Source organism: Hemicordylus capensis, chromosome 6 (genome assembly GCF_027244095.1).
Source record: "Hemicordylus capensis ecotype Gifberg chromosome 6, rHemCap1.1.pri, whole genome shotgun sequence".
In the NCBI taxonomy this organism is placed as follows: Eukaryota; Metazoa; Chordata; class Lepidosauria; order Squamata; family Cordylidae; genus Hemicordylus; species Hemicordylus capensis.
The window spans coordinates 81,945,647-81,966,054 of record NC_069662.1 but is presented as its reverse complement, the minus strand read 5'-3'; the positions used below and the strand labels follow the sequence as shown (position 1 = coordinate 81,966,054).

Genomic DNA, 20,408 nt, shown 5'->3' with positions numbered 1-20,408 from the left:
TATTTGAGACATTAGTGTCTAAATATGGAAACTCTACTGTTTGGGAATAACATCATTGTTGAGAAGAGATTTTAAGCTATGTATGAAACCATTCTGCACCAATGTTCTTCTCATAATTTCCTGCTTTGGGTCAGTTTAATATGTTAATTTGCTGCTCCCACACAAAGTTGGATAATATGTGTATCTTCTATTGCATTGCTAGTATGGATTCTGTGGTTATGTGTCCTATAGGTGATGCCCACCTCATTTGGGGATGTATTGCCAATGTAAAATCTAATGAAGGCATATTTAACCACTTGAGTAAAGGACATATATGTAACTCATAGCAGATGGAAATCAGGCTATTCAACAACCCTCTTCAGATGTTATAAAAATGGAGGTGCTGTACTCACATAAGGCATCCTTGAGAGTGTTCTCTGAATCTCTGCCCTCATGCTGACATGCTCAGAAGCCCCCTGTTGACCACACATGCCCATAGTTACATCATTTATCTCTAGAAACAAATGCTGTACTCATGAAAGATTCTTCCCATAATTGGAATACTGGGGCACTCCAGTGTTCTGCATTGTGGGAAGAATCCAACAATGAGGACAGCATTTGTCTCTGCAGACAAACCTAGTAACTGTGGTCATTGGGGGTGGGGTTTCGAACACATCACTGTAGGGGTGGAGATTCAGTGCATGCTCCCTGGGACACTGTGTGAATACAGTGTCCTCAGATTTTAAAACATCTGAAGAGAACTAAGGCCGCACATACAATGGGTTTTAAATATGCTGGACAATCAGTGGACTACCCAATTAAATAGTGTGTATTCTGGGTATTATTGTGCCTAAATATTTAAGAATCATAAGAATGTGCAGGCTGAAATCTGCACAAGCTTCTCTCTCTGCAACCCTGCCACCTGATCCCTCTTGGATTGTACTCTTAATTATATATCTGACTGAGCATGTCCTTTCCAGGGATGTGCATGGAATTGGTTTGTTTGTTTGTTTATTTATTTATTTATTTGATTTTTATATCGCCCTTCCAAAATGGCTCAGGGCGGTTTGGAGCTCTCTTCCTGGAGTGCTGAACCAGTTCCGTCCACTGGCGTTTGAACTGGTTTGGAGGGCAGGGAGTTACCTTAAATGACAGGGAAAGCGCTTCATGTCAGCCCCTGCCATGCTGCTTTCCTCCCACTAGCGCTCTCCAGAAAAGCAGGTGCCCTGGGCTGCAGCATTCCTGCAAGCATTCCCTGATTTAAAGCGCACACACACACCCCACCCTCCTGGAAGTGCACAGACCAGTTCTGTGCACATACATCCCTAGTCCTTTTTAGAGTCAGTGTCTCTCCTCACTTCTTCTTCCTTATCCCCTGGTTTGCAGCTTTGCATTTCCCTCTCTTTTTTCATCTCTAGTCTCTGGTTCCCCTAACATCCTCATCCATGATTGCAGCTTTTCTATCCTTGTTCGCACCCATCCCCTTTTTCCATTCTTCACTTTGAGATTTGGTTCACATCACTGCACTTCACCTCTGGCTACTAGCTAAGCTGGCCTAGAGATTATTAGCATCTCTAAGGCAATGCTACTGAAGCAGCTTCAGTATGCTAGGCCCAAACTGCATTATGACATCAGGCAGCTAGCTGCAAATTGTCCCTTTAAAATTCAGGGAGCCTAGGACAAGTGACTTCATAATCCATTGGGTGAGTTGGCCCTAGGAATGGATGCAAAGTACAATTTCTCTGTGATACTGATGTTATTTTATTTTCTTATTATTTAACACTGCAGCAACGCCTGTATATGCATGTTAGTAATGCATGAGTGCTTCAGCAAGAGGCTATTGCGAGCTGGTATAATTTGAGGCTTACTCGATTTCCACTGCAAATAGAGACTATAAAAATTGCCATCTCCTTTGCTTCAAGCTGAGTTACTTCTATTACCTTACTTTGAGGAAAACAAGATCAATTTTGTTCTAATTAAATCAGCATAGATTTTCATCTCTCTCTCTCTCTCTCATTGTTGTTATTGCCCCATGAGATTGGTTTAGCATAAAAAAGTTAGAACAAGATGCATTCTTTTAGAAATTTTTAAAAAAACCCTCTTCATTATGCTTGAACACAAAACTAATTTTTAAAATAACTGTGGACTGACAGAATGTTAGTGCAGAATAACATTAAGCTCAGGGTGGTGTGCATGTGATTATCTTATTTTATCTTTAGAAACCCAGTGAGGTATATTAGATTGACAGGCTGCAGGAATGCAGATGACCATTTACCACGTGGTTACCCGCACACTGCAATGTTATCACTTAGTGAATTCTTGTTTTCTTCACCTAGAAGAATTTCTAACCACTAGTTGGCCTGGGCGCAGAGCATTTATGCCCCTAGTTTGGCCCGGCTTCCTCCTGCTCCGGTTGTCTGGCGTGGCTCTGCCGGCCAGCCTCCTCCTCCAACCGGCCCGTTTTCTCCCGCTCGCCGGACTCCTCCCATTGGCCAGCCAGCTGACGGTGTGGCTCCTCCCATCAGTGTGGCTCTGCCCACTGTCTCTGCCCATTGGCTGCCTCTGCCTGCTGGCATGGCTCCACTGGCCAGCCTCCTCCTCCTGCCAGCGTGGCTCGACCCGCAGCCATTGCTATTTTCTGTCCTTCTTGCGAGAGTTCCACCACACTCATGAGATTTCCGCCACAAATTAGAACCGGTATGTCTTGGAGAAATAAGTATATAGATGTTAGCCTGTTTCAACAAAGGCAACAAAGATTGATTGGTTGATTGTACCACCTTTCCTGAAGTGGCTCAGGGCAGCTTACATTAACATCAAAGTTGCATAATAAAATTATTAAAACTTTTTAAAAAATCATTTAAACCAGATTAAAACTCATTAAAATTTAAACTAAAGATCATTAAAAGCCAGGCAAAAAATATGGGTCTTTAAGGCTCTCCCAAAGGCCTCCAAGGTAGATAATCTTCTCATATCAATGAGGAGCATGTTCCACAACCAATCCCAGGTCACCACCAGATGAACAGGTGGCACCCAAAGATGGACCCCTTCTGATGAGAGGGTGTGTTTCTCTACAAGATTCCCACTGCTCATTAAGATGAGCAAGTAATCCAGACCTACGCCATTTAGGGATTTAAAGGTAATTACCGGTACTTGTAATTTGCCCAGAAAAATATTAGTGCAGCTGTTTAAGAACAGGCATAATGTGGTCCCTCCAGGATACCCCAGAGACCAATCTGGCTGCCGCATTTTGAACTAACTGAATTTCCAAGCTGCATACAAAGGTAGCCCTACACAGAGCACATTGCAGTTATCCAGTCTAGAACATACCAGCTGGTGCATCACTGTTTTCAGGTCATTCTCCTCAAGGAATATGTGGAGTCAATTGCAGCTGATAAAAAGAGCTCTTGGCCACAGCCTCAAGCTGAAGCACCAGGCTGAGACTCGGATCCAAGAGCACTCCCAGCTACAAACCTGTTCTTACTGGGAGAGTGTAACCTTGTCCAGAAGAGGAAGTAATTTCCCAACTTGCAGATTAAGACCCCCCACAATGAGCACCTCTCTGTCTTGCTCAGATTTAGCTTCAGTTTATTATCCCTCATCCAGCCCATTACTGCCTGTAGGCAGGCATTTAAGGAGCTAATGCCATTTCCCAATATCGATGACAAGGAGAAATAGATTTGGGTGTCATCTGCATATTATCTATCTATCTATCTATCATATTTGTATACCATCTGATATGTACATCTCTAGGTGGTGTACAAAATTTAAAACAATATTTAAAAATCAGCACAGATTAAAATAAATGAAACAATTAAAAGTGTGATAAAAACAGAAATAAAAACAGTAGCATAAAATGATTATTAAAACAAATTATTAAAATTAATTCTAATTAAAAGCCTGTGAGAACAGGTGAGTCTTGAGAGTTATTGATAACACCCAACACGAAATTCCCTGATGACCTCACCCAGTGGTTTCATGTAGCTCTGAAAAAGCATTGGTGACAGAATGGAGCCCTGGGTTACTCCGTATAGTAGCTCCCATTTTGAAGAGCAACTGTCACCAAGCAACACCATCTGAAATCTAATGAGACATAAGAGTAGAACCACTGTAAAACAGTGTACCCTATCCCCAAGTTCCTCAGGTGATCCAGATTGATACCATGGCTAATGGTATCGAATGCTGCTAAGAGATCCCAAAGATGCCATTTTGTGGTGCTTAATGAGTAACACACATATTGAGGCATGAGTAGGGCTTCACAAACCCAGTTGCCAATCGCAACTGCCTCTCTCCCTTTGACACCACTCTAGTGACTTCTCTCATTTGTGCACCAACATGGAGAGGGTAGGGAACAGTGTTCCATTGTTTCTGGGGAAGGGGAATCCTACATGGATTCCCCTTTACAAGAATATCCCCCAAGTCAATCCGCAAACTGGTTCTTAGATCTGGGGGTGGTCCAGTTAGAACCCCAACCGTCCCCCACTTTGGGGGGGCCAGTTAGGTTAGAAATCGATCTCCTCAAATCAGGCCAGCTCCATGTCGATCCCAGCTCTATGTGAGCCAGCTCACACATCACTATCAGGCACTCACTCCCCCTGTCTCCATGGGAACTATGTCACTTGAGCTTCTGTTTTCTCTGCAACCCAGATCAGGCTGAGCCTTGAAATCATTATCCAGAATCAGTCTTCTTACCAGTAAATGTGATATCATCACATAGCTGATATGTGTCACTGAATGCTGAAATTTGAATCCAATGTTAATTTCTAAAGTATCTGAGGAATTTTCAAAATAAGTCACAACTTAATTTCTCAAGGAAGTGTAATTTCATTAATATAAATACTATGTTCTCTTTTGCTCATAGTTTTATTGCATTTAGTAGGAATTTCTTCCTAGTAATACTAGCACGAATCACAGTGTTCTAGAAATATCTGTGAGTTAAGAGATACAGGCTTTTATTTTTCTCATCTCTTTCTTTTTAAATAGGTAAATTTAAGTTTTTCATGTGTGGAGCCCCATATGGTGCCTGTCTTTTTCAATGCTACCAGTTTTCTGGAAGTACCCGGTCGCCCAAATCAGGATGTATTTTCAGTCAGCTTTCAGTTTCGAACTTGGAATCCAAATGGACTTCTGCTGTTCAGCAGCTTTGCTGAAGGACTGGGAACAGTAGAGATTGACCTGATTGAAGGCAAAGTCAGCGTCCACATTAATGTCACTGCAGTAAAGAAGAATCAAATCGACATTTCTTCAGGTAAGCACAATAACTCAACTTGTTTCTTTTCTTAAAGTACAACCATGGTGATTTAGGAATTTATGGGCTTTGATTAACTACTTTGTGTTGAAAGGAAACATTGCTTTGGCTGTGGTGAAGAAACGGACCTTTCTTGCATGTGGACTAGCTGATTGCAGAGGTCTACAGCATGTATTCTGAAAGTGGAGTTTATAATTCACTTGAATTAAGCATTCTTTTTTCCAAACTTCATCAGAAACACAAGTGTGGAGGAGAAGGGAGAAATTAACATTTTTCTATATCACAGGTGGCGTATACAGATGTGTTCTGCAGTGAGGTGCTTGAGGTTAACCAGTATTGGTGGTTAATGTAGTTCTAATGAGCCATCACTGTACATGGCACTTTACAGAGTAATATAAGCAAAAAGGTTATGTCCCTGCCCAAGGAGTTTGCAGTCTAAAAGTTGACACTGAGGCAGGCCACAAAGAGGAAGAGTAACAATTTAATTCTCATTGTATAAATATTTACCATCCCCTTTCTCTTTTGGCTTAGTGGAACTGGGGCAACAGTTCACCTGTGATTTGGTACAAGGCAGTCATAAGGTAAATAGACCAAAGCTTATGTTTGGATTTGGAGAGGAGATGCATCAGAGCTTTTGCTTTAGTTCATAAATTCTCATATTAGTAGTAGTTGGGGCTGGAAAAATCTTAATCTGTATGACCAAGAATTGTCTTGGCCGATATAAAACCTTATTGAACCTAACACAGTCAGTTACACATTTTTAAATTTGAGTAGGAATATTAAGCATATGCTTAAAACCCTCCACTAAAACCAATGGGACTTAAGTGGGTGACTTTTGCTGGGTTGTGCCCATTTCCCCCTTAACTGCTTAGGATAAATTCATGATGAATATATAACGTGACTATATATATATATATATATCAGTAATGGGCAATTCACAACCACTGATATCAGCCTACAATTTGAAGCAGGCAAGATTATCATAGCAGCTAGGCATTGTTCTGATGTGACATTGGAGATGCTAGAAAATACTTCTGGCAAGAGTCCTACTCCAGGTGCCATTGCCATCTGATACAAGGCAAAAAGCCATGTAGAGCAGTGCTTTTTCAGTTGTAGTGTCCTCCCTGTGGAATTTCCTTCTAGGGAAGCAAATTTGGCTAGGTCATTGAAGACTTTCAGGAAGCTGGTCAAAACCTTCCAGTTTTAAAGGCTTTTGCCTGGGAGTTGATGGTTAAAGATGCACCTTAGAACTCAGATTAGTTTTGGCTGTTGTGCTTGGTGTTTTGTTGTTTGTTTTTGTTTTAAATATTGTATCTTTGTCTTTATTTCAGTTGTGTTGTAGCTAATCTCTTTAATTGTTTGTACACCACCCTGAGCGATCATGGGCAGGTTAGGAGTAGCAGCATTGACATTTTAAAATAAATAATGCAGCAGTTTTATTGGCATAACTGCAAGCAAAGGAATCAGCATTTTTTGTTCATGGTGTACTGAATTATTAGGTTATTAAGGTTGTTAGGTTTACTTTTAAGTAAAATTAATTGGATATCAGTATATATACATGTTTGTATTGGCTTTTACTGGGGGAAGAGCATAAGTGGAGGTTGGTTTATCTACTAAATAATCTTTTTATCTGTCAAAGAATTCTCCACTCCCCCATTTATCACTGTTACCTGGCAAGAGGCTAATGCTGAGAATCATGTTAAGGAGATATCACTTTCATCAGGAATATGTCATTTTTTTGTTTGTGAGTGTGTGATCTAACCTAAACTAAGCAACTGGGAGAGATTAAACAACTTTGACGGAATTATGCCCCAATATATGTTATGGTTATGTCCCGCCACTCCTTCATGGAGTTCTGAACAAACGAGATGGAATTCTCAGTCAGTATTCCATGCAAGTACTAACCAGGCCTAGACTGACTTACAGTAACTTCAGAAGTGGAGTAGGGGGAGCATCCAAAAAGTTTGGATATCCCCAGGTAGGGCTGGAGAGACTACTACTTGAAACCCTGGAGAGCTTCTGCTGGTTAGTGCAGCTAGTATGGACAGTAGGAGTGTGTGTGCATAAATGGTTCAAAGTGAACTGGTCCACTGTGAACCAGGCCAGTTCATCAGTTCGATTGTGAACTGGACTGGCCTTCAGGCAAGGTGGACCGGTCCAAGATCGAACTGAGTAGGGCGGACCAGTTTCCTTCACCAGTTCATGTGGCTTTAAAAGCTGCTTGTAAAGGGGAGTCCAGTGAGGATTCTCCTTTTGCTTTGCAAAGGCCTTACAAAGAGGATGTGGCGAGAGGCACCTCTGAAAGTAAATGATAAGGTGCTTACCAGTCTGGTGCTGATGGTACTGCTCTTGCCTGGAGCAGCGTAGTGCTCCCCCCAGAAGCCTGCATGGTGTGGCTCTGGCACTCACCTGGCCTCCTCACATCCCCTTTGTAACGGCTTTGTAATGCTCTCTGTAAAGCGAAAGGGGAATCCTTTACAAGCAAAGGGGAATCCTCACCAGATTCAGAGCAACATTTAAAGCCACATGAACTGGCAAACCGCTTTGAGCTGGTTCCGTTGAATAGACTGGCTCAGCTGGTTGGTTCAACCAAACCGGTTTGGTCCGAATTCTGACTGAACTGCAAGAAATGGCCCTAATTGACAGTGCTTTAACTTAATAGAAGACAGCTTCATAGATTTATATAAAGCAGGAATATTTTTCTGGTACTTCCCCCACTTTAACTTCATTAAATTGATTTACACACACACACACACACACACACACACACACACACACGACTATAACTGAAGAGGAGTCAATCCGTCTTATATAATATACATAAGAACAGCCCTGCTGGATCAAGGCCTGTCTAGTCCAGCATCGTGTTTCACACAGTGGCCCACCAGATGCCTCTGAGAAGCCCAAAGCCAAGAGGTGGGGAAATACCCTCTCTTGTTGTTGCTCCCCTGCAGCTGGTATACATAACTGGTATTCTTACCTTAACTTGTCTTGTTTTGCTTTAGAAAAAAAGTGTTGCTCATACTGTACAAACCCTTCTAAATTCTGCATGCATATAAGGAGTTGATTGCATCTGATTTCAGCAAACACATTGTTGGCGACATTTCTATTTGGAACAATTCTTTCCCCCTTCACACACTTTTTTTTTTTAAATGCATGTGGCTCTTTTCTACCCGCTCAGCATGTCTCTGGACAATTGAATGGAAAGATCCACACAACTGATTTTGCCCATATGCTTTATGTGCTTGTGGTATTCACACCAACATGGCTTATTTTAAAAATGCTTGTTATAATTAGTACACCTTTCTAAATCATATTTGCTCTTTCAGTATTACCTTTTTGAGGTTAATACTGTGCAGACAAATTTTCATTTTATTCCCTTTGTGGTTATAATGAAGAGGTCATAAGTATCAGTAAAAATTCAGGTATACTGTAAAAAGATATTACATTTTATGAGTTATCAGTTTCTAACAAACAATAGCTCTTGAAAAACTAACCTTAATGTAGCCTTCTCTGCATTAGCTGTCCTGGATTCTAGACAAATATTCTTGTTGAAATAATCAATGAGCTTTTAGCTTTAAAATGGATTTAATAGGTATATCGTTTGATTCTGTCTTCTAAATACATCTAATTTAATGTAGAGTCTGTTTTTCAGTTATAAAGTCTCAAAGCTGATAACAATAACAGCAGCAATAATACAACTGCATAATATAGCAACAATACAGCAACAATAATATAGCAACAAACAAGGAAAACAATGATAATACAGCAACAAACAAGGACAACTTCAAAAACTGAATGAATTTGTTTGTGATGATCATTATTTTAAATTGGTCTTGAGTTTTGAGTGTTCAACTATGCTTAGTGATATAACAAGGCTAGCAGCAGCCTGTGCCGAAGCTTTTGGGGCCCTGCTGGCACAGGCCTCTACTTGCCCCCACAGGCCTCCACTGGTCTCAGCTCACCTTCTGCCCCCAACGCCAACTGCCTGGCCTCCTCAGACACTTTTTTTTTTTTGCTGCCACCACTGACCAACTGCCTGCTCACCTGGCTTCCATGAAGTGGAAGGTTGTGCCTCCTGGTGACTGCTGCCCATGGTTCATGACACCTGCTGCTCAGAACACCAGCACCACCCAAAAGTATGTCCCTGAGGGTTGCACAACCTTCAGAGACATATTTTGGGTGGTGCAGGGTATTTCTGAGGGAAGCAGAGATCAAGAAAAATCCTCTCCCATATACATGCTCTGTGCTGACGTACTCTGGAAGCCTTTTGCAAAGCAGACATGTCTTTCTGACACACTGCCACTGGCTTAGTCAGGATGGCAGTTATTTTTAGGATAGAATTTGGGACAGTATCCTAAATATAATTTTAGGACAGAATCTCACATTCTATCCTACATAGAAATTCTATATTTAGGATAAAATCTGGGTTAAACGTCTCACTTCAGGTGGTGGAAAAGCTATGGTCAGCCATGGCAACACTAAGGTATGCAGCCTAATCACAACTTGCATTTGCAGTTATAGGTTTGTATCCTTTACTATGGTGAGTTTGGAACATTCAGTATTTGCACAATGTTCAAGATGGTGTCATTCTACAGCAACAAATTATTGTGACCCGCAGGGTGTGAAGGATACCTAACCCAGGGCAAGGTTTCACCTGTGCAGGTGAGGCTGAAGTCTCAGACCAGAGGAGTGGATCTAACAAAGGATATGTATTGGTCATCATCAGGCAAAACTAAGATCAAGGGCTAGGAGATCAAGTCCATATAGGAGCATCGGGTGTCAGAGTCAGCCAAACCATGGTCAAGAGCCAGGGGGTCAGGTCAGTGCAGGAGCATCCAGAGTGAAGGTCAGCTGAGTCAGAGTCAGAAACCAGTGCAACTCATTCTGCAACAGTGTTGCTTCAGCAAGGTCTTGAAACCAACTGAGCCCTGCCCCTGCCCTTTACTCTGAAGGGCTGATGAGCCTAAAGGGCCTGAACCCTGTTTAGCAGATGTAGGCTGTTTTGAGGTGGGGGCGGCTCTGATGAAACATCTGAGGATTCTTCAAAATATGAGGAGTTGAGCAGGGGTGTGTCCTCTGGTTTTAGTGGAAAAGGAAGGAGATGAAGCAGTCAGGGTTTCCCTCCTGGTGCCCCTTTGGTGACTGATGCAACTGAGTATTCCCCTCCCATCACTTTCACTAGCTGCAGCAGAGGGAGAGGATCCATTACTACTGGGGTCTCATATCCCAACTTATCCCCCGAACTGTTTGACTGGGCTGCCTCGGGACCTGGGGTCATGACACCATTCCAGAAAGCAAAGCATTGCATACAGTTCCTGCAACTGAAGGTGGATGCTAACTAAATAAGCATGAACAAGGGGAAGCTAGATTAGATTTTAACCTCAGATGGTGGCAAAACTAAGGTCAGCCATGGCAACACTAAGGGAAGAAGGTATGTGACCTAGTCGCAACATATAGGTAACAAATGCATATTTATTGCATTTAAAAAACCACCCTCAGGGTTCCTTGCTGGAAACATCCTGCAAAGGAGACACAAGGTTCATCACACAAGCAGTGTAGAGAGCCTATGGGGGGTTGCTTGACTCGCTCTCCCCGCAGATGATCAACTAGCCCACCCTGGGCAGCCGGATTGGCCACACAGACAATTACCTGCTCTGTCATAGAGCCGGTTGGGGTGGCTGGGTTCAGGGGCCTCCTGGCCCCTGGAAGTCCCAGAATGATCCGCATAAATGCATGGGGCATACTGGGGAGCCTCCTGACACCAGGAGGCTGGTTGTAGCCTCCCAGTCAGGAGGTCACTTGTGAGTTGCAATGGTGTGGAGCCATGCTGTTGCAGCACATGATCTTTTAACCCAGTTTTTGGGTGCTCTCATGCCCGAAACCCAGGTTAAGCGGTGGGCCACTTAAGAGGGCTCACCGCCATGCCACCACCAGGAGCCACATGGCTTCCGGTGGGTCTCACGACCAGCCAAAAACAGGCTGAGCTCCCTTAGCCCAGTTTCTACTGGTTGTGAGAATTGCTTCACAGAAAATAACCAAGTTGATTAAATGAAAGTAGCTATCAAGGTCTTGCACAATGGGATCAGATAGATACTTGTTTAAGTGTGTGTGTGTGTGTGTGTGTATGTATATATATGTGTGTGTTTGTGTATATATATATATATACACACACACACACACACACACACACAAATGTGAGTTTAACAGGTGCTTTCAGTGCTAGAACATATTTTCACCTGTTTTCACACTGAAACTTACTTTTCATAGGTCTTACTGAATATACTATGGGATTTCTAACATATACATTCCAATGAAAGGACATGGTCCTTTGGCCCTTAGCAGCTTGCAGAGATGTTTTCACACTAAAATATTTAACTATTAAATAGATTTATTCTGCCTGAAGCTTCCCCCTCCTACACTTGTCCAGCTTCCTTTTGAGTCCCATCCTAAATACAAACTACTGCTCATGGCTATCATTCTAGTTTATTCCATCAATCATCAGAGAATTTAAGATTGGGATATGAATTTTCTGGTCATATTTTTCTACAGTAGATAAATCTATCTTTTGCCTATAGGACTTTTCTGGGCCAGTTCCCACCTTTCTGTGTCCCACTGCTCAGCTTCTAGCTGTTAAGGGTTTCCATTCGTTTGTATTTTGGACCTTGAGTTGAAGATAATTGCCTTGAGAAAGTAAAATGTAACTTTCCAGCTCAAGCTACAGTGTCTTGTGGAAATCTGGAGTACTTTAACCTCCATTCTTAAAAGACAAATCAGGTAGAGAGACTGATTTATGGGGATGTGCATGGCTTTCTGCACACACACACACACACACACACACACACACACACACACACACAATGGGAGATGTTCCCCAGTGGTACAATCTCATGCATGTATGGCATGTGGATACCTGAACCAGAGGCAAAGCTACAATTGGTGGGGGAGATGGCCCTGGGCCCCTGATGGAGAGGGAGCCATGAGCTGAGGAAGCTGAGAGGGAGCCACAAGCTGCTCTCCTTCTTGCAGCCCTCTGGATCTGAAGAAAATGGGGTGGGTGGGGTGGGAATTTCAGTTTTTCCCCAAATGCCAACCCTTACCTTACTTAAGTCCCTGAGCAGAACTATGTGAGGAAGGCCAGTTGTTTGGGGTATTTTACTCACTCACTCCTAGCTGAGTGACAAAGGCTTTTGATTTCAGTGAAGTATAGGACAGAGCCAGTTGTGACAGCTGGAGCATGAGGTTTACATACAGAGCAGCTGACATCCAGACTAAACTTACTGAATAGTACTACACAGGGAGTACTCTAAAGAATAACTAAAGGTCAAAGGACTTCCTCTAGTACGTTTAGTCAGAATGTCAGCAAATGAGTTTGCAAGCTCTCAGGAGAGCTTGCTTGCTTGCTTGCTTTATTTATTTATTTATTTATTGTTAAATTTATATACCGCCTTTCATTAAAACAATCCCAAGGTGGTTTACAGCAAAAATTTAAACACAAGATGGTAAAAAAGACACAATTAAAATATTAAGTGAAAAATATTAAACAAATCTGATTAAAAATTTAAAACAAAAGCATAAAAGCAATACAGAGTATAAAGAGCAGCAGCGTATAAAGAGTATAAAGAGAATAAACAGAGTATAAAGAGAATCAAATAAATGCCTGGGCAAAAAGCCAAGATTTTACACTCTTTCGAAAAGCTGTAATGGAGACCGAGGAGCAAATAGCCAGAGTCTGGGGGCAGCAACAGAGAAGGCCTTGTCCCATGTGCACGACAACCCAGCCTCCCTCATTGTCGGCACCCAGAGCAGAGCCCCCTCAGATGACCTCATCAAGCAGGCAGTAACCCTTGGGAGCAGGCAGTCCCTCAGGTATCCTCGGCCCAAACCGTTAAGGGCTTTAAAGATCAAAACCAGCACCTTGAATTGGACCCAGAAACAAACTGGTAGCCAGTGCAACTCTTTCAAAATGGGTGTGATGTGCTCCCACTGGGCGGCTCCAGATAAAACCCTAGCTGCCACATTTTGCACTAGCTGCAGTTTCCGGATATTCTTCAAGGGCAGCCCCACATAGGGCGCGTTACAGTAATCCAACTGTGACGTGACTAAGGCATGGGTAACTGTGGCCAGATCTGCCTTCTTGAGAAAGGGACGCAGCTGGCGCACTAGCTGAAGCCGTGCAAAGGTCCCCTGGCCACCACCTCCACCTGAGCTTCCAAAAGCAGAGCCGGGTCCAGTAATACCCCCAAGCTGCATACTTGCTCCTACAAGGGGAGTGCAAACCCATCCAGAGCCGGTAAAATCTCCTCATCGCGATTGGCTCTCCTACTGACCAACAGTACCTCCATCTTGTCCGGATTCAATTTCTGTTTATCAGCCCACATCCAACCCATCACGGTCTCCAGCCCCCGATTCAGGATCCACTGCCTCCCTAGGATCAAGTGACAAGGAGAGATAGAGCTGAGTATTATCTGCATATTCCTGACAACTCAGTCCAAGTTTCTGGATGACCTCTCCCAGTGGTTTCATGTAGATATCAAACAGCATGGGGAACAAGACCGATCCCTGCAGGACCCCACAGGCCAATGGCCATGGAGCCGAGCAGTAGTCCCCCAGCACCACCTTCTGGACCCTCCCCCAAGAAAGGACCACATCCACTGCAACTCAGTACCTCCGATTCTCATACTCGAGAGGCAGCCCAGAAGGATACCATGGTTGATGGTATCAAACACCGCCAAGAGGTCCAGCAGAACCAACAGGGACGCACTCCCCCTGTCTAGTTCCCGGCATAGGTCATCCACTAGAGCGACCATGGCAGTCTCAGCCTATATCCGGGGCTGAAGCCAGATTGAAAAGTGTCCAAATAATCTGTATCATCCAAGACCCTCTGCAGCTGGGACACCACCACACGCTCTATCACCTTGCCCAAAAAGGGCAGGTTAGGGACCGGTCTATAGTTGTCCAGGTTGGAGGAATCAAGGGATGGCTTTTTAAATAATGGTCTTACTATCGCCTCCTTGAGGCACAATGGCATCTTGCCCTCCCTGGCATACAGTCTACATGTGACTTTGACTGAAGCTTGCTAGTCTCTGAGGCTGATCATACGAGCAGCCCAACCCAGCCTAGGCTCCCAGGTTGGGCTGCTTGTGTGGAGCACCAGGATCGAGGCTGATCCCAGCGCTGCCTCTGCCGCAAGCCTGACTTTGGAGCCTGTCCCTTAGCCGGGGTTAGAGGGCGCGAACGTGCCCTCAACCCCAGAGCTGGGTTGTATATCTGCTCAAGCTGCATGGAGCCCGAGCACACACAGAGCCGGGTGGCAAGAGCACCCAGCTCTGGGGAAATACCTCAAGGCAACACACTCCTGGAGCAGCATTGAAGGATGCTGGAGGACTTCCTCCTCCAGCTCCCTGCACTGCCGCTCTCTGTGGCACAACTCTGTCCAAGCAGCAGAGCCATCCTGATTCATCTGCCCATGTGCAGATGCCTGTGTGGAGTCAGGTAGGAGCTTTTGTCCCTGCTAGCCCTCCCCAGTGCCAGCATTTTTGTTCATGTGCACAACCTCACTATGTTTATTGTCAGTCTCAATGTCTCCTTTCCACATTGCATAATGATGTGATATATTGTGTGTTTAAAACAAACGTTTGCAAGTTGGGGGAGACTTTATTTTATTGCTTTTTGACATTTTCAGATTATTATTTGAATAAATATCATCGCCCATATATTATATACTTTTGCTTTGGTCTGAAGTGTTTTGCTTATTGTATTGGGCCAAGATTTTACCCACAAGATGCCTGTGAGAGCAGTCATTGTCCTCACTCTGATTTGGCTTCACGGAGATGCAATATAATAAGATTTTGTGATGGCATTTGAAACTGAATCAGGGGGAAGGTAATGTCTATTGCTCTCACTGATGTCTTAAAGTAAAAACATAGAAGGGGGGAAATGGCACACAGCAGTGAACATGGTCACTGCCTTAGTAAGTGGGGAAAGCTCTCCTTCCCTGTTCACAGGAGCAAATTATTGAAATGGGGAGAGCCTTGAACAGGACTGCAAAGTTGGTGGGGCTATTTCAGTTCAACCCTACTAATCACAGATATAAATCCTTTAAAAGAATATGAACAGTAAGTTGTGACAGGTACCCTGATGTGCCTTGTGATTCTCAGCTGTAGTTTTGAAAACAGAAAATATGTCATTTGGTGCTCAAGGGGAAAAAAAGCGCTGTCAGACATCTATACATATTTTACAAGAATTCATAAAACAAATGAAAAGCAAAGTAAAGTGATAAGCTATCATGCCATCACTTTCTTCTCTAGCTGCAAGGCTTCTTTCTATACTATCCTAGCAAGTAGTTCTGTAAAAAGCAGGCCTATACTTCTCATCAAGCTGAACACAGTCTACCAGCGATATATTGTAGCCTGCCAGATGCTTGAGAACTCCTACTGCTTTTTTGCAAGCCCAGGCAAGCTGCAAGATCAGGAGCTTCATGTAACCCTCAGATGGCCATACATAGCAAATTGGCCATATTCAATTTTGGGATAAGAAGTCGGTTGGGGTTGATATAAGTGCATAAATGGTATGCATCTATCCACAGTTCTCTACAATAGCAATGATATTCATGGAAGAAAATTGTCATGTGTGCAGTTGTCCAATGTCAAAATCTTGCATACCTCAGCTCTAGGGATTTTCAAACATCATCACCAGGAGTGTGAGCGACACATGCTTCCTCTCTCCACATTTCAGAATATCCACTGGAATTAAGTGTGTGTGTGTGTGTGTGTGTGTGTGTGTGTGTGTAGCGTGCGGGGGCCGGGGGGGGGAATACGCATCCTGTCTCTGGAAGGATGCTCATCTCCCTGTAGCCGAAATGTGTATCCCCCTGCATCGTAAGATATGGAAGTGTAGGAGAGGAAGCGCAAGTTGCTAACATTTCCTCTCTTGACTCTGCTTTGGAACAACCAAAGCAGTCTTTGGACTCTAGAGTGAACAGATGGAGTTTGCAACCTGAATATACAATCCATCACTATGGAAGAAATGAAGCAATTGTTCAGGCAGAGCAACTTGGGAATGGTTCCCCACCCCCGTCAGTCTGTGGAGCTGCTCAGACTATAATGTGTCTTTTGGCAGCTTGACATTTTCTATTGACATTAATAGAGTTAAAAGTAAATTCCATTCCAATTCTTCCTTGAAAGAGCATCACCTTTCTGCTGTGCTGTGTTTGCTTTCTGTGCAGTTCACAGAATTAGGAGCCAAAATAGGCTTGGAGAGAAAACTAAGTTTTCTCTGCCATTATTTTGGCCTTCAAAAAGATGGTGATTCTTTTATATATTTTTCTAGGCCTTTTTGCTCATTTCACAGTTTAATTTTCAAATGCTGCTGAAACAGCAGCATGGATTCATTGAGGTGAAACATAGAGCCTGGGCTTCTTTGGGTTTCAAAAGCAGATTCGCACAATTGATATTGTCTCGGGAAGTTTGCTCATTAACTTTATGTATTTGGTAAAACAGCTAAATTGCCTTACTCTGGAAACAGCTCTATAAAAATGCAATTTCTTTTAATATCAGAAAGTTCTTTATAAACAAGAACTGCAGTAGGTACTGATCTAGTGTATTCTTCTATGAGGATACTTATGTGCACATGACAAGAGAAAGTCATCTTGGGTTGCTGGGCTGGTTTTTGAATGCAATGTTTGAAGTCTCCATTATTTTAAATGTTAAAGGAGGTGCTGTTTTTTCCCTTAGAGTGCTGAAATAACTAATCAAATTCTTACTGTGATGTGCTATGACTTACAGCTCCAAGCTTGTTTTTACATTAACCTCTTAACGCGACTTTAACCTCTATTTTGGTGTATATAGTAGTCAATATATGCATTAAAAGAGACTGCCAGTTTGAGCCTTTAATCTGTTTTACACCAAGAGCCAAGTCTAACTCTCTAACTGCAATGAATTAATATTTTTTAAAAACTTCACTCAGTAAAAAGATGTTTAAGTTAATTTCCCTTTTCTAAGTTCAATTTAAACAGAACATGCAAGATAGATTGACAATGACCTCATCCTGAAGTTAGTCTTTCTAATTATTGTGCTGGCATAAATGGGCACATTGCCTGCCAGTGGTGCATGTGCATACATTTTTTAATGACACGAGGGGCAGCTTCAGGGAATGCAGTATTCAAAGCTAGATTCAAATCTGTTTTCCCCTTTTAACTGCTCTTTTTATAAGCTGGGGAAAGTAGTGGTAGAAGAGTTCTGGGATGGTAGCTTGGATTGTAGCATTTTGGACTGCAGGTGGTGGGAATCACATTTTAGAAGGCTTCCCTAAATAAAGTAAAATCCCTGCAGATAGAAAATGTGCATAGCAGGGGAATGTGTGGGCCATAGACTTAATATGCTAGTTTTCTACTTGCAGGGAGGTTTTTCGCATGGGGGGGTGTTCAAAAATTGTATCCCATCAACTGAAGTCTGAAGTGGTACAGTCCTGCCTTAGGATTCCACCATATCTTCTGAAGTAAGTCATTCTGAGAGCTGTGAGGTGGAGTGGTGCAGATGAAAGGTGTGCTGCCCTAATATTTTTGCTGTCATTTATCAGCCCTTCACAGAAATAAGCTGATATCCTGTCAGTTATTAGGCTTGCAAAAGCAACAAACTTGCTCTGTTGGACTCCATTCATTTTCTATTTGTAATGTGAGTGTGGGAGTTCATCATTCTGGGGATTTAGTTTTCTTCCAAATTGGTCACAATGGAATGGCACTCCTGGTATAGTACCCACATGACAGCAGGTGCAGCTGACTTCCAAATGGAGACCATATCCTAAATCTGATGATGCCAGGCAACCAGTGGGCTTGGTTCTGTCCCTGGTATTATCCAAGGAAGTTGCCTACTAGAAAGAATTGCTGCAGCAGATAGGACCTGAAGAGGGACAAAATAGAAAGTTGTGTCTTGCTCTCTGGTCATTCTGTGATGCTCTTACTTATCTCTCCTTGCCTAGAGCACATGTTCCAAAGAACATGTGCTGCCCTCCCCACAAAGCCATCCCACCCTGCCTCAGGGGCCTCTTACCTCACCTCGCCTCCCTCTGCTGGCCAGCCGGGCAGCCACTCCTGCTACGGCCGCCATCATGCTCCTCCCTGTGGTGTGCTATACTGTTAATCTCCAGTGCCATACTATGCTCCTGCAGCCCATTGTGGCTTACCAGCCACTCGGGTTTCTGACCCCAAGGTGCCTGGGAATGAGGGCACACATTTGTTCTTCTTTCCCAGCTGTCTTGGGGTCAGAATCAGAATGCCTCCACCATCATAGGGGTGAGGCTGCCATTGCCTCTTGATGCCGCCACTTCCACGGCGATTGTCACCACTGGGGAGAGGCCACTGCAAGGGTAGGGAGCGCAAACACACACACACACACACACACACACACACACACACACACACACACACACACAGCCCTCCTGTATGTACTTGGTTATTCTTGCTTCAACTACACCTTCAGAAATACTGTTCCAGTGATCCTCCCTGGTACACAGTAGGCTTCAGCAACCTCTCTGGCCTCAAAAATTTCTTCAGCCATTATCCACATGTTTTCAAGTATGGGTTTGCAATCCCAAGAGCTAGGAACTTGCCTTTTAAAAAACGAAAGCTTGGATTCACAAATAAATTACAGATTACCCAAGCACAGCAGCTCATATGTGAGCATCTCAGGATTGGGGCCATTTTCTTAATCACATTTGGCCTCATTAAAATTAAGCCAATGATTTTTAAGATGTAATTGCCCGAAGTCTCTCCGCCTGTTTTTTGAATGCTGAATTCTGATTTTACAGACCTTTTAAAAACAGCTGTGATGGAAACATTCAATAAGAACATCAACTTTTACTGGAACAAGATTCCAACAAGCTTGAGAGGCTCTTTAATGGTTTTGGAAATCTGTTTTAAATGATAAACAGAACTGCATTTAGTGCAGTTCACTGGTAATGTTGCTTTTTATGTTAATCGCCCTTTAGTTAGCTATATCTTTGTGCCATACTTTGTATGCACAGCAGCAAGTAGCTTTTTGTTTGCGCTGTTATGTAAAGTGCTGATTTCCATGCAGTTATATTAAATCCAAGTCTTGTTATACAGAATTGTTACTTATTAAAATTAATCTGCTTTTCAGAAAAAAATGCATTCTTTTTTAAATGGAAGAGGATTAGGTGTCTGTTAATTTTCTGTAATGTGGGCAATTGCAAAACCAGGCAATGACAGAAGCAGTGTTAATATAATGGAGCAGTTTTGTTTTATCTTAGCTTCCAGTTGTTTGCAAATATAACTGTATTTGAAAGATTTCAAGTCATCTCCAAGCATGTTCCACTTTGTTGTCAATGAGGCTATTCACACGATGGGGCAAAATCGGGCTAGCGGAGGCTAGCCCGATTTTGCCCCATCGTGTGAACCACCGGGCTCAGCTGCGAACCTGGTGGTTCCTAGGCGGGTAACCTACCTAAGTACCCCTCCCCTTAGCCCGGGTTTGCAAAGCAAGCGCTCCACAAAACCGGGCTATCTGGTCGTGAGTAGCCACGGTGCGGCTCCGCGCCATGGCTACTCATGAGTAGACCCCTGCAGGGTAGGCGAAAAGCTGCCTCCCGCCTCCAGGGGTCTCCCCAGTATGCCCTGTGCACTCGTGCAGGGCATACTGGGGCTTCCTGGGGATGTGCGGCCCCCAAGCTCCCCAGCCCCCGCCGGCTCCGTCACGGAGCCGGCAATCATGTGAGCAGCCAATCCGGCTGCCAAGGGCTCCCTCCCCACTCACCTCCCCAAACCGGGTCTCATGAATCGTGAGACCCGGCTCAATGTCAATCATGGTTAGAAACTAAAATATCTTTCTCAGACCATTTTTGGTAGCATGCTACATAAAATGGTCATTGCAAAATAAAAGAATGATGCAGGGTTTTAAAAATGGTTATTACAAAATGACATGGAGAAACAAGAGTGTTCACACTCCTAGCCATGTACTTCACCAGGAGCTTTTTCAGACGGCCACTTTACTTTCGAAGGGTGCTTGTATGCTCACATATTGGTCAGCTTTACCCCTAAGTCAGTGCGATATGTCAGAGAGCACTTCACACACGATACAGTTTCCCCCCTCCATATTGGAACCTAGCCCGGGATTTTTAAAATCCTCTTTTTGCGTTGAAGTATCCATTGTGCCCCAAACTCACAGTA

The 20,408-nt window shown here is 43.4% G+C and overlaps 1 protein-coding gene across 3 annotated transcripts in view; it reads left to right on the top strand.

Annotated features, from left to right (window-relative positions):
* Positions 1 to 20,408, top strand: part of CNTNAP2 (contactin associated protein 2) — a 1,803,519-nt gene that overhangs the window by 878,552 nt on the left and 904,559 nt on the right. For all 3 annotated transcript variants that reach the window (XM_053266196.1, XM_053266197.1, XM_053266198.1), the window contains one exon: positions 4,960 to 5,224. In XM_053266196.1, coding sequence (XP_053122171.1) covers positions 4,960 to 5,224 — 265 coding nt within the window. The remainder of the gene's footprint in view (positions 1 to 4,959; positions 5,225 to 20,408) is intronic.